Source organism: Quercus suber, unplaced genomic scaffold (genome assembly GCF_002906115.3).
Source record: "Quercus suber isolate HL8 unplaced genomic scaffold, Cork oak 2.0 scaffold_588, whole genome shotgun sequence".
NCBI lineage: Eukaryota > Viridiplantae > Streptophyta > Magnoliopsida > Fagales > Fagaceae > Quercus > Quercus suber.
Window position 1 is genome coordinate 112,478 of NW_027070033.1, and position 12,704 is coordinate 125,181.

Here is a 12,704-nt window from a genome sequence, read left to right on the forward strand (position 1 = left end):
ATCCATCCACATTTTGGGCCAGGGACTCAAATCTGGTCCTTACATTAATCATACACGTCATGTCGCATAAATAATTTTGTATGTTTAGATCTTATTCCTCCACACTTATTATATGTATACAAAGTGTAACGTATTTTAATGACTTCATTTTTGTTCTCTCTCTTGTTTGGCTTGGATAGATGCTATCATGTGTCCAGCAATTGCTATGTGTTTCTTGTTGGAACCAGTGAACAATTGGATACGTAGCCGCCTATATAAGGAAATGGAAAATCTATTCCAAGATGAGGTGATGAGTCTTGTGACTTGAGTGACAAGTCTTCCAATATGTTTTTCCCCTCCCTACATCTATTCTTCTATCCTATCCCTAATCTCTTCCAATCTAAACATACAGTTGTAATTGAAAGTTAATAATTTCCAATCCAAAACATACCATTTTTATTGTTTATTTATTTTTAATAAAAAGGCTACACCTTTTCGCTTAAAATCTATTGGTCCTTGTAATGTTTTTTAACAGGCTAGCAGCTACTTGATTGCTTCCACAACTTTGAAGTGAAAGTATCCTGCTCCAGCTACAACTTAGATGACCATCAATGCAATCAAACAGCAATGAGAAGCTTTTGGTAGATTCAATTATTATTATAAAGTCAAAAGATAGCAAGAACATTATGCAAAAACATGCTGATTCCAGAACAGCAGGTTAAAACTTAAATCCTGTGAACAAAATACATATCCAAGTTAATTCCGAATTTTTAAAATATATCGGATTTCGAATGATAAAGAACTTATAAGATAAAGGCTGCCCCCACTTAAAAAAAAAAAAAACAAAAACAAAAACAAAAACAAAAAACAAAAAACAAAAAACCCATATAAATACAGAAGGATCCTTCTCTCTGTATCTTATGTATGGCTTCAGCTTGGTGGGTAATATTGGCCTTTTCCAGTGGGTTAGACAAGCAACATATTTATAGTTGCCAATAACCAGAAGGATTGAGTCAGTCACAGTGACTTGGTTATTTAACTTTACCAAATCACCTCAGCGAATTGGAGAATCTTCCATATTTTCATATATATTATGGAGTGGCCTTGCATTGAGTACTCCTATGTTATTTTCCACCCATCTGTATTAACTGCCCAGGTGACCTCAGCAACTTCTTTAGAGAGTCGACTATACTAGCAAAAGATGGGCGTTGAGTGGGATCGCTGCCAAGCAAAATAAGCAACCATTAGAATTCCAAAAAAATTGTAATATAAACAGTAGATTGAATCAAGCTTATGAGTCTGTAAACCTCCAAAAGATTGGTCCACAAGCATGAAAAACAAAACGTTCTCCAAGTGAGGCCTCGATATAACATGTTAATTAACCCAAAAACTTAAGTATATGAATTTGAGCCAACTTATGTTATACTTAAATAATTCACTTATGTGACTTCTTACTTGATATAGTACTTTAACCACACATAGGTGATATGTGTATATTCAACATTATTCTGCATGACGCCATGCTGTGATGTTCTTACTTCTTATTTGCACCCTAGAAAACTAAAGATTCAAATGCAGTATCCTAATAGAACAAGACAGCTCCCTTTATTTTATTTTTTTAAAAGAAAAATACTTCAAATGAACTAGGGGATTTGGGCACACTTACTCGGCCCAGCAAGATTCCATAAGGGATACCAAGACTGGGGAGACATTCTGTGGGATAGTGAGTCTTCTATTTTGGAAAGCAACAGCTCCAACTACCTGGATCATGTCAACCGAGTTCAATGTGCAGCAGGTGTTATGTTCATATTGATAAACACAAAAAAGAAAAACTGATGCTGAAGACATAAAAGGGTCAAAATGAAGAAGCAAATATGTAACAGTAAAATATATTAGATCTTAATCTTCATGAATTACCTGTGCAGGGCTAAGACCATTCCAGGGCTGTTGCATGGTTACTAGCTCCCACAGGATCACTCCAAAACTGTAAACATCAGACTTCTCGTTTGAGGGTTCTCCACGAAGGAACTCTGGAGCCATCCACTCAGGCTGAAAATAAAAGCAAGAGTGTTACATGTTGAGTGACGCACTGCAATAAACTTCAACCTGCAAAATATTGATGCAATTATTCTGACTTTAAATTGACACTGAGCCTATAATTGATGATTGAGAAATTCATAAATGACAAGAAGGAAAAGTTAAACCCAGTAAGAGGGAAGGTTAACCATAGTGAATGAGGTAGCTGATTCTTACAGGGAAAACCTATATGGAGTGAATAAAATATCTGTGCCCAACTTTGCAACCTGATATTCCATTTAATGAGACAAAAATCTGTCCCCAAAAATTGCTTCTACTATAATGACACTGATTTGGGAAGAGACACTCTTCAAAAGTAAGGAGCTCATGAGAACAGGCTGGGAGTGTTTACAACCAGTACATTAGAGATTTCAAACACATCTAAATTCTATGAAATACCAGTTAATGTTGCAACTGATGGAGTCAGAGACTTACTGTTCCAGCAACAGACTTGGATGATATGAAAGTGTTTGCTTTGAATCTGGACAAACCAAAATCGCATACCTGAGCATAAAATGAAAGATTAGTTTAGTCAGTTAAAAAGACAGTAGGACATCCTGTCTTTCCCAAAAGGAAAATTGCATTCATTTGTTATACCTTTACTGTCCAATTTTTATCGACCAATAAATTTGGAGATTTAAGATCCCAGTGCACGACAGGAGGATTAAGACAATGAAGATAATTGATCCCCTTGGCCTGCATCCATTATAGTGTATAAATTTTTGCTAACATAAAGCACTATTAGTAGCTAAAATGGGAGAATATATTTAGTACAAACCACATCCAATGCCATGCGTAACTTCTTCCTATTATCCATCATTTCACCTGAAGTTGGCTTGTGTATGAGGCGGAATAAACTACCCCTGTTCCACAAAGACCACAGGTTGTCAATGGTTAGATATGCCACTTGCTTCTAAAGGAAAAGAGTGAAGAGGGGGAGGGAGCTTGAATGATTACCTGGGCAGATATTCTGTCACTATTGATAGATGTGGGCGCTTTGTAACTGCACCCATGAAGAGAACTACATTCGGATGCCTTACACGTTTCATTATTGCAACCTGAAAGCAATTTGAATCTCAAATTAAGCTATGCCATTAAGAATCAAATTGGTAATCACGTTTTCTTTATATATTTATTTTTTTGGTTATCTGCTCAATTTACAAATTATATACTCATGAGAACATGCCCAAAGAACATAATATAACATTGTATAATCTATATATACTACACAGTGTGTCTAAGCATACCAAAGTATAATATTCTTACAGCATATAGTAGCCAGTATACATTGATGAAAACTTATTTGAGGTAGATACTTTCAACAACTATGATATCTTGAACATAATAGGGAAACTAAATGAAAATTGCAGGATTCTTAAAGATGTCAAAGATACATGATTGTATGTCCAGATCATGTATCACGAGTTCACTGCAAAGCTATTATTCTTCACTTCAGGTAAAATAATGATTTGATGTCAAAACATCAATGTAAAGACACCAAATGATCAGAAGAACATCCAGATGCAAACAGTTTGAGAATCCTTCTTCAATTTAATACTTATAGGAAGGTAGAACACCCCCCCCACCCCCACCAAAAAAATCCCCAAAAAATGCACCATCAAAGCTGGACCAATACAAACTTATCACCCAATATAGGGGAAAAACAAACGAAGAAAAAAATAAAAAGGGTATAAGGAAAAATGCATGCATCTACTGGGATTGTGAAGGGGAACAAAGGCAAATGAGGCAACACAATGCACAATGGTGACAGTAACAATTATGAGTGTGTAGGTCGATAGTAGTGTCTCTTAACTCTTCAGTTATCATGCACATACCTCTCTTAGAAACTCCTTCAAGTCATCATCATCGAAATCCTGCATAGTAAGAACTTTGACTGCTACATCCTGCATTATAAGGGCGATATATTACTTACTACAGGCAAAATAGCATTACATTTTAGCAAAAAAAGGGGAGAGGGAGCAGAGGGTATTTGGTGTAACGGGCATATGTTACATATGCCTGTTAACACTATATTTTTGCTAAGGGAAGTGGGGGGGGAGGGGGATGGGGGAAGTAGTGAAAAAATTTAAGCTAATGAAATTAAAAGGTAGATATTTTAACCTTCAAGGGGAAGTAATTAACTATGCAGAAAATGAAAATGACCTTTGACCATCTAACTTTTCCTTGGTTTTGACAATCTGTCCCTAATAAATACCATAAATTGAAAAATACTTACAGACAGTCCAACAAAAGCGATAAAAGGTCATTCTACTAAACAACACTCATGTACGTGTCCATGTAAACAATGTAGTAAAATTAAACAAGAGCTCAAATGATATGTATTTATGATATCAATCAACATAAAAGGATTGCCAATGCAGCACAGTAATTCCGGAATCAAACTTTGATTCATCCTCAACAAAGAATATATATATATATATATATATTGATTTCCAAATCAGATGGTACAGGAATACTAACCGATCCATGCCATTCAGCACGATGCACGGTTCCAAAGGAGCCTGCAAGAAGGAACATAGAGAACAATACTTCAAGAATTGACTACTCGAAGAAAAGTAATTTTTGAAATACTTGAAAAACGAAAAAAGAAAATTCCAGTTAGGAAAAAGCATAGGAAGTACCAGCACCAACACGCTCTTTGATATGTAATTCATCCCATGATATCTCTAGCCAGTCCATTGCAAGAGATGGTTCAAGATTCAAGTACTTTTGGTTGGTTACAGAAGGAAATTTCCCTTGTTTAACAAGTCTTCTATCAACATCCTTCAGATCCGACTCACTCAATAAGCTGCCTTTTGGTTGCTTGACACTGTTTTTTATAACTGGACTTCCAGATACAAATATCTGTTCTGTGTTAGTTTGCTTGATCATAACTTTGTCTTCACCAACACTAAGCCTAGAAAATTCATGTAAGATTTGCTCAGGAGCAGAATCCAGAGATTCAGAAACACTGCCCTGGGAAGATTGCAAAGTTGGCCGGTTAAGTATGTAATGCCCAGGATTCCCTTCCAACTTAAAAGGTGTCAGAGATGATTCCTCGAAAGGTGCCAGAGAAGATTCCATTATTTGTGTACCTTCTTCCCCACAACCTGCGAGGAATTGATCCTTAGTCTCTGTAAATAAAATTCAGCATTGCTATATTTTCGGAATAACACTGACATCTGACATTACATTGATTAAAATGACTTAAATCAGACTACATTGACTGCCTTGTATCCAAGTAGCAGAAAAATCTTACAAGCAATGCTTTCACAATGTTGCTAACTTGCTATACAATCATTTATACCAAACTTAGAAAAAAATGATGAAAAGGTTAAAGTATCTACTACATTAGTCCAATCAAAAGAAAGCTAGAGTTTTCTAGGAGATAGCACTAAATAAATAAATAAATCGCTGAAAACCAAGATCAACTGCACCTTTTTGGAAGGTAAAACCTCCAATGTTATAATTAGAGTAATTAACAATAGGCACAACATCAAATCTAGATTTTTTATGATGAATAAGAACAGAAAGTTTTAGCTTAAAAGTTTAACTGATGAGGAATATAGTTCAAGGTACAAGCACATGGTTTTGCATGATGTATGTGTGCTCACTTTAGTTGCAACATTTTTTTTGTATTAGAGAAAAATCTGTCTACAGCATTTGATGCATTCCAAATTGAGTTATCTAAATCTTTCCCCTTTTCATTTTGGTAGGAGCTTTCTGGACACAAACATCTCAAGGTATCAATATCGTTACATTGATGCCCCCAACTCAATTCAATCATGTCTTTTGACCCTTGATGTTTAAAGAAAAGAAAAAAAAAAACTATTGAGATATGCAAAATGTAAGATACCTAAAAATAGAGGATTTTTAGGAGCACACGTCTGCTCCTCTGAGTTTAGAATTTGACAATATGATGCACTGTCCACCTGAGGTTGCTGGAATTCTTTTAGATGAGAAATTTGTAATGGTGAAGGCACTGAAGAAAGCAATCCTCCATTGATTGAGGAATCTGGACCATGAACATTTCCTGGTTCCCCAATTAGATCAACCACATATTCCCTGTTTAGAAATATAAATGGTTAAACAACAAAGCGTTAAATATTTAGGGAAATGCTTCAAACAAGAATAGTTGAACACTACATCGACTCCTACCATACACAAAATAAACACATAATCAAGCATTTGATGTAGTCCAAACATGATTAAACTTAATATGATCAAATATAATGCTACATAACAAATTTCAAATTGGTATATCCGTATATGTTCAAACATGATACAACCTAATAATTTATCTGCAACCATCCAGCGTCAATAATTACATTAACGAAAACATAAACACCCTACATGGAGGAAAATGGCTACTACAGAGGTTAATGTCACAGACAAATAAAATGACATGGCTCAAAGAAATAATTAAATTTCCAATTGACATGTTTTTCGAAGAAATCAACTTGCTTAATCCTTCTTGTAGCTTTTTTGGATTCTAAGAAACCTTTAATTTTTATTAGCAAGGAATGAGGCCCAGAAGAACAGGTAACATATCAAACCTTGAAGACTGCTTATTGTCCTTGATTTTGACAAGGCAAGAAGAGCGATGATCAGCCACACAGTACTTGCAGCCCTGAGCAATCCGACATGGCAAACCTATGTAATCTGCCAACTTCTGCATAGGAAAATATATCACTTGTTCAGTAACCAAACCTGCAGATGCATGCCTCTAGTAATTAATAGTCATCTAAATTAGATCTGCACTTGGAAGGATAATCAGGCCATTATAAGTAACCCCCCCCCCCCCCCAAAAAAAAATAATAATAATAATAATAATAAAGAAAAAGAAACCACACACACACAGTCAATTGAATACCATCTCCTTGTTAAACACTTGCCCCCACACAAACTGAGAGAGACATGGAGCAAAAATTGTTGTGTGCTTAACTCAAAAAATAATTCATTGCCTAAAGATTATAATAGTTGTATAGTACTTCAGAATACATTTTGGTCATATGTTATGCTTATGCAAAATGGTTTAAGTTATAAAAAAAAGAATAAGTAAACATTGTGATAGACTGATAGTGCCTTTGGTGCATATGCCACACTCATTGATTTGCTGGTTATCTTTTATGATTTCAAAAAAAAGTATATGATTCAGCCATTAACAATATTTTTAGCTTTAAAAAAGGAAAAAGGCTTTATAAAAAAGTTGTTATCCAAAGCTAAGCTTATATTTTCAAAACATTTGAAGCAGCCTAACAAAGTATGGAAAGAGATAGGCCTGATCACCTCATAAACACCTCAAAAATATCATATTTTCACACAAATTTTGTCAGTTCACCGTGGAAGACTACAAATACCTCACAGAATGATCAGGGGATAGAAACTCCTAATGGACTGCTTAATAATTGTGGGTGTCACCTGTTGCTTCTATTTCAGTTGCATTCTCATGTGATACCAATGCACCCTGTTCAGACAGTCATACATGCTTAAAAACATCTTGCAGTTCTAAAGCAATATTGTACTTCTGTCCCCTATTTATTATAATATTACAACACAGATATGAACTTCCAATAAAATAATCAGTTTTTTAACCAATAATGATATACAATTTGCAAATGTTCTCTATCCTTCATTTAAAAATGAAGGTGCTAGAGTGTTTGCATACTAAAAAAAGAAAAAAGAAAAAAAGAGAAATGCTTAATTTGTCATCCTGAATGAATAAGTTCGAAACAAATGTGACCCCAAAAAACCCTGAATAACATATTCCACAATTAATACATGTGGTTTAACATTGAATGCAACATTATAGGCATTAGAGACAAAGGAGTTAACTGGCACTCGCTTTCTGATAACACAACATAGTAGATTCACAGCTGTCCAAAACCACAACTGGCTCCATTCACCTAGGAAAAAGAAATACTCAAGATAATAGGGGCATCTAGAGTACCAGATGGATGCTGGCCCATGTTTTTTGACTAGTATTATAAACTACACTTCTAGCGATTTCTTCAAGAATACTCTCAATGGTTATAGCACATAAATCACCAACTCCTCATTGATACAGAACATATTTATACATGGTTGACTTATCATTTTTTTTAACATACAGTACCCATCTAAAACAAAAATAAAACAATGTGAATGCCCTAATGCACTACTCCATTTCACCATGAGCATGCAGCCTGTAATATCACTCCAGAGATTACTTGGCACACAGACACCATCCGCCTCACTACACATGTACAGAATATCTCAATGATCCCAGTTAGGACAGTTTATCTACATACTGATGATTAAGCATGGTAAACTTTAAACCTTAAACCCTTGCCAACTGGAAACTTCTTCTAAATACCACATTAAAATAACAAAATATAATAATGAATGAATTATACTTAGCATGTTAGTTATTTTTCAGAACTTATAATGAGTACTTGTGATTTTAAAAACTAAGGCAGAATTGACACTGTTGATAAACCCAACCACACAGTGCATTCCATCACCTTGAAAAGAATTGCACGATGCCTGCAAAGTCCCATAGATAGACTGCCAATAGGGAGCACAATGCATTTCCGAAAATTCCTCAATCTCTTGCTGACCAATTTCCAGCGCATGTGGAGATCTCCATTCTCCACTGGAAAAGTGCCCCTTCAAAAAATTGACAAATTTCAAACACTTAAATCACAAAAGCAAATTAAACGGAGGAAAACTATAATGTTGCTCCTCTAACAACAAGGGTAATTTCAATTGTGTCCCCGTACATTTAATGGTGTCAATTTAGTCCCTCAACTTTTATTTGCGTTAATTTTGCCCTTCAATTTCAAATCACTTTTATCCTAAGAAGTTGACTTGATTTTAATAGTTGAATGACAAAATTGACGATAATTAAATGTATAGGGGCCAAATTGAAACCATGACAAATGTATCAAAAACAAAATTGTAATTTGGCCTAAAATGTTCATTGTTCAAGTTACCAGCAATGAAAAGTAGAAAACATCGAAAACCTACCCCATGTAAATAGCAACAAGTTTGCCTAGCTTCTTCACCAACATGAAGGTATCCTCTGAAGCACAAAACAGTTCTTGTGCCTTATCTTCAAGTTCTTTAAGCCGAGAGTCCCCACGTCTATCAACAAGAACCACCTCCATGGATGTCTCATTGTGATCAACTTCCTTAAGCGACATCAATGGTGGCAACTGACTACCTTCCTCCACATCATTGCACATCAGCCACACATATGGATTCATTCCCAATATGTTATAGAAACCATCCGATATCTTATCAGTGTAAGACAAGCAACCACTAACCTGTAAAATGACCCAAGCAATTCATGTTAACTAAAAACCGACATTTAGATCGGCTATACATGCATAATAAAAACATTCCAATAAATGGTAGTGCTAGTTAATTCATGAAAACTTAGAAAGCACAACCAAGAAACCCAATTAATGAAGAAATGCAATTATACTTCGGACACACCGTGGCTTCTTACCTGCAACGAAGTAGTAGATATCATGTATAGTAGTACTAAATACTCAAGATCAAAAGGGGGCGACCCAAGTTCGGAAAATAATAATCTCTGCCTCAAAATGGATCTATCTTATGGTTTAAAATTTAAATTAAACATTAAAAATCTAAAATTATATTCAGTAATATGACCACCAACAACAATGATAATCATATGCACGCTAGACATAAAGACTAGAGTGTGTGTGTATATATATATATATCATGATTTAGATTAAATATTACAAATTTAAAAAAAAAAAAAAAAAAAAAAAAACAATTTATATCTTGAAATAACAACAATAAAAGTGATCATAAAGTGGATACCATCAAAACCCTAAACTATCAAAAGACTAGGTTTAAATCCGGGTTACGCCAAAAAAACACAATTGATATATTTGAAGTAACGATAATAAAAATTATTATAGAGCAGACACGTTAAAAACTATCAAAAACCTACGTCGTAATGGTTCTAAACAAAAACAACAATGACAGGCATGTGAGACATATAGCATGAGAGAGAGGAAATGTGTATGTATATATATACCCAGAGACGATAGGAAACAGTTTCAGCATCTGAAACTTGAGGTCCAGTACTACTCTCAACCACAACCGCAGGCATTTGACAAGCAAGACCAGCCTGAGCAGCGAGTCTCTTAGCCAACGAAACCTGCAAATAGTAACTTTGCTTCGCACTCTGAGCCAAACTCTCCTCCTTAGTCTCCTCCACCACCACCACCACCACCTCCTCCTCTTCTTCCTTCGTCGTCGTCGCCGCTGAGTCCTTAATACCGCTCGCGCTAGACGACAAGTTCCCATCAAACGTCGTCGTTCCGGAGAACAAGCTCCCAGCGTAACTGCTCTCATCAGTACTCGAAAGCCTCGGCAGCAAAACTTGCCGATCCAACAGCTCCAAGCTCCTCTCAATGCCACGTGGCTGCTGCTGCTCCTGCTCTGGTTGTGGCGGTGGTAGCAAAAGCTCGCGATCATTGTGATCTTGATCTTCGTCACATGAAAACGAAGACTTGTTGTTGTTGTTGTTATTATTCACGTGAAGATTGGATCGAAGCTCGGTCTTCTTCTCAACTAACCAGTCACAAAAAGCAGCGAACTGTTGCTTTTTCTTGCTCTTGGTTTGATGAGAAAGAAAGGTGTCCACATCGTCGCTCGTGAAATCATCGTTTCTGTCACTTTCGACGACGAAAGCGCTTTTGCTGCTTTTGTTTGTGGTGATGGTGGTGCTGAAGGAGTTGTTGATGATCTTTTGCTTTTCGTGATCTAAGGCTTGTTTGGACGACGATGAAGCTGGCTCAAATCCACGGTCTGGAAATTGCCTCGGAAAAAAGTAAGTGGTTCTGTGAGGCATTTTGATTTCTCTTCACGGGTCTCACAGGATCACTCACTCACGCGCTCGCTGAGTGAATACAAATTCCCGAGAATCTATTTTCACAGAAATGACCGGTTTTAGAGAGAAAGCGCATTTGCTAGCTGCGCCGTACAACGAAATCTTTTTACACAACTAGTTTGGCCGTAAAGGAAGAAAGAGAAACATTTTTTTTTTTTTTTGGCTGAAACGGAATTGGATTAAACAAAAACAAAAAATTGTGTATTTTATTTGGCAAAACCACCCCAGGTAAAAAACATTTTTCACTTGAAATCTCATTAACCAAATTTTTTTTTAATTAATATTTAAAATGTTGTATACTAACTTGCTCTCAATTTTCCAAAATTATCTTATTTTATAAATAAAATTTACTAATTTAAAAATTTTAATTAAATTTTCTCAAAAAAATTAATTAAAGAGTATTAAAATATTCTTCCAATCCAATGGTTAGATTTTGGATTAATAATTAGAGCATTATGGACATGTGTTGTTGTACCAACATATCACGAAATTTTGATTGATTACGCTCTTCTAATCCAACCATTTGATTGAGCTCATAATTCATCAAAACTAATATTTTATCCCACTATTTCAATCCAATGGTCAAATTTGACTTTTGACTTTAGCATTTTAAAACTTGAAACAGATAAAGGCATGAAAAAAAAAAAAAAAAAAAAAAAAAAAAAAAACCTTAAAACACTGGCCAATACTCAAAACCCACTTAAAACCTCCTTGATCAACCTAATTTTATCAAATGCAGTGGTCTTGGACCAACTTTGAATTTAACCAAAGATTGACCAAGTTTAATAGACTTTAATGAAGTTTCATAGGATTTGATTACTCTGTTCTCACAATCTAATTGTCTGATTGTCACTGTGATTTACAAAATCAAATATTTCACCACATTCTACCAACCCAACGGTCAAAGTTATAAACTTATCTTTTATGTATTATTTCAAACTACAAAAACTTGAATTTAAACTTGATTGATGACATGACAATTAATAATTGATCACTTGAAAATTTATAAGCATGAAAAATATATGAAGATAATGTAATCTAACGGTAGATTTGTCAAAATTCACATTAAATTAAGAAATATAGAGTTGGGTTCAAGTTACACGTGTTGTAACTATAAAAAATGTTATATCACCCAATAACTTATTGTTGAATTAATATTTTGAAAATCTAACTATTGGATTACATGTTCTATATGTTTTTAACATGCATGCTAATTTTCATGCTAATCAGATGTAATTTGCCATTTGATCTCTAAACTCATTTTTATGCATTATTTTAAACTACTAAAACTTGAATCTAGAAAATTGATTGATGACATAACTATATTCACATCGAATTAAGAAGTATAGGGTTGGGTTTGAGTTACACCTGACGTAACTCTAAAAAATGTTACACCACCCAATAACTTATTATTAAATTCATATTTTGAAAATTCAACCGTTGGATTATATGTTATATATGGTCTTAACATCCATGCCAATTTTCATGCCAATCGGATATAATTTACCATTTGATCTATGAACTCATCTTTTATGCATTATTTTAAACTACTAAAACTTGAACCTAGACAATTGATTGATGACATGACTATTAATATTTGATCACCTTGAAATTTTGTAAGCATGAAAAATATAAGAAGATAATGTAATCTAACAGTAGATTTGTCTAAATTCACATCGAATTAAGAAATATAGGGTTGGGTTCGAGTTACACCTGACGTAACTCTAAAAAATGTTAC

General features: G+C 34.7%; 1 protein-coding gene across 2 annotated transcripts; it reads right to left on the reverse strand.

Moving 5' to 3' along the window:
* Positions 1-591: 591 nt before the first annotated feature.
* LOC112022378 (serine/threonine-protein kinase CTR1) lies at positions 592-11,139 on the reverse strand. Of its 2 annotated transcripts, XM_024054971.2 has the most exons (15): positions 10,109-11,139; positions 9,064-9,362; positions 8,559-8,703; positions 6,612-6,727; positions 5,912-6,120; positions 4,698-5,165; positions 4,537-4,577; positions 3,891-3,959; positions 3,013-3,113; positions 2,834-2,918; positions 2,653-2,751; positions 2,491-2,559; positions 1,897-2,028; positions 1,646-1,740; positions 592-1,200 (listed from the first exon to the last, which is right to left on the reverse strand). In XM_024054971.2, the coding sequence occupies exons 1-15, from the start codon at positions 10,925-10,927 to the stop codon at positions 1,104-1,106; spliced, it is 2,844 nt and encodes a 947-aa protein (XP_023910739.2). In that variant the 5' UTR covers positions 10,928-11,139; the 3' UTR covers positions 592-1,103. The 2 variants fall into 2 exon arrangements, with proteins under 2 accessions (XP_023910739.2, XP_065620934.1); XM_065764862.1 differs by lacking the exons at positions 592-1,200; positions 1,646-1,740 and having other exon boundaries at positions 1,973-2,085.
* Positions 11,140-12,704: the final 1,565 nt, after the last annotated feature.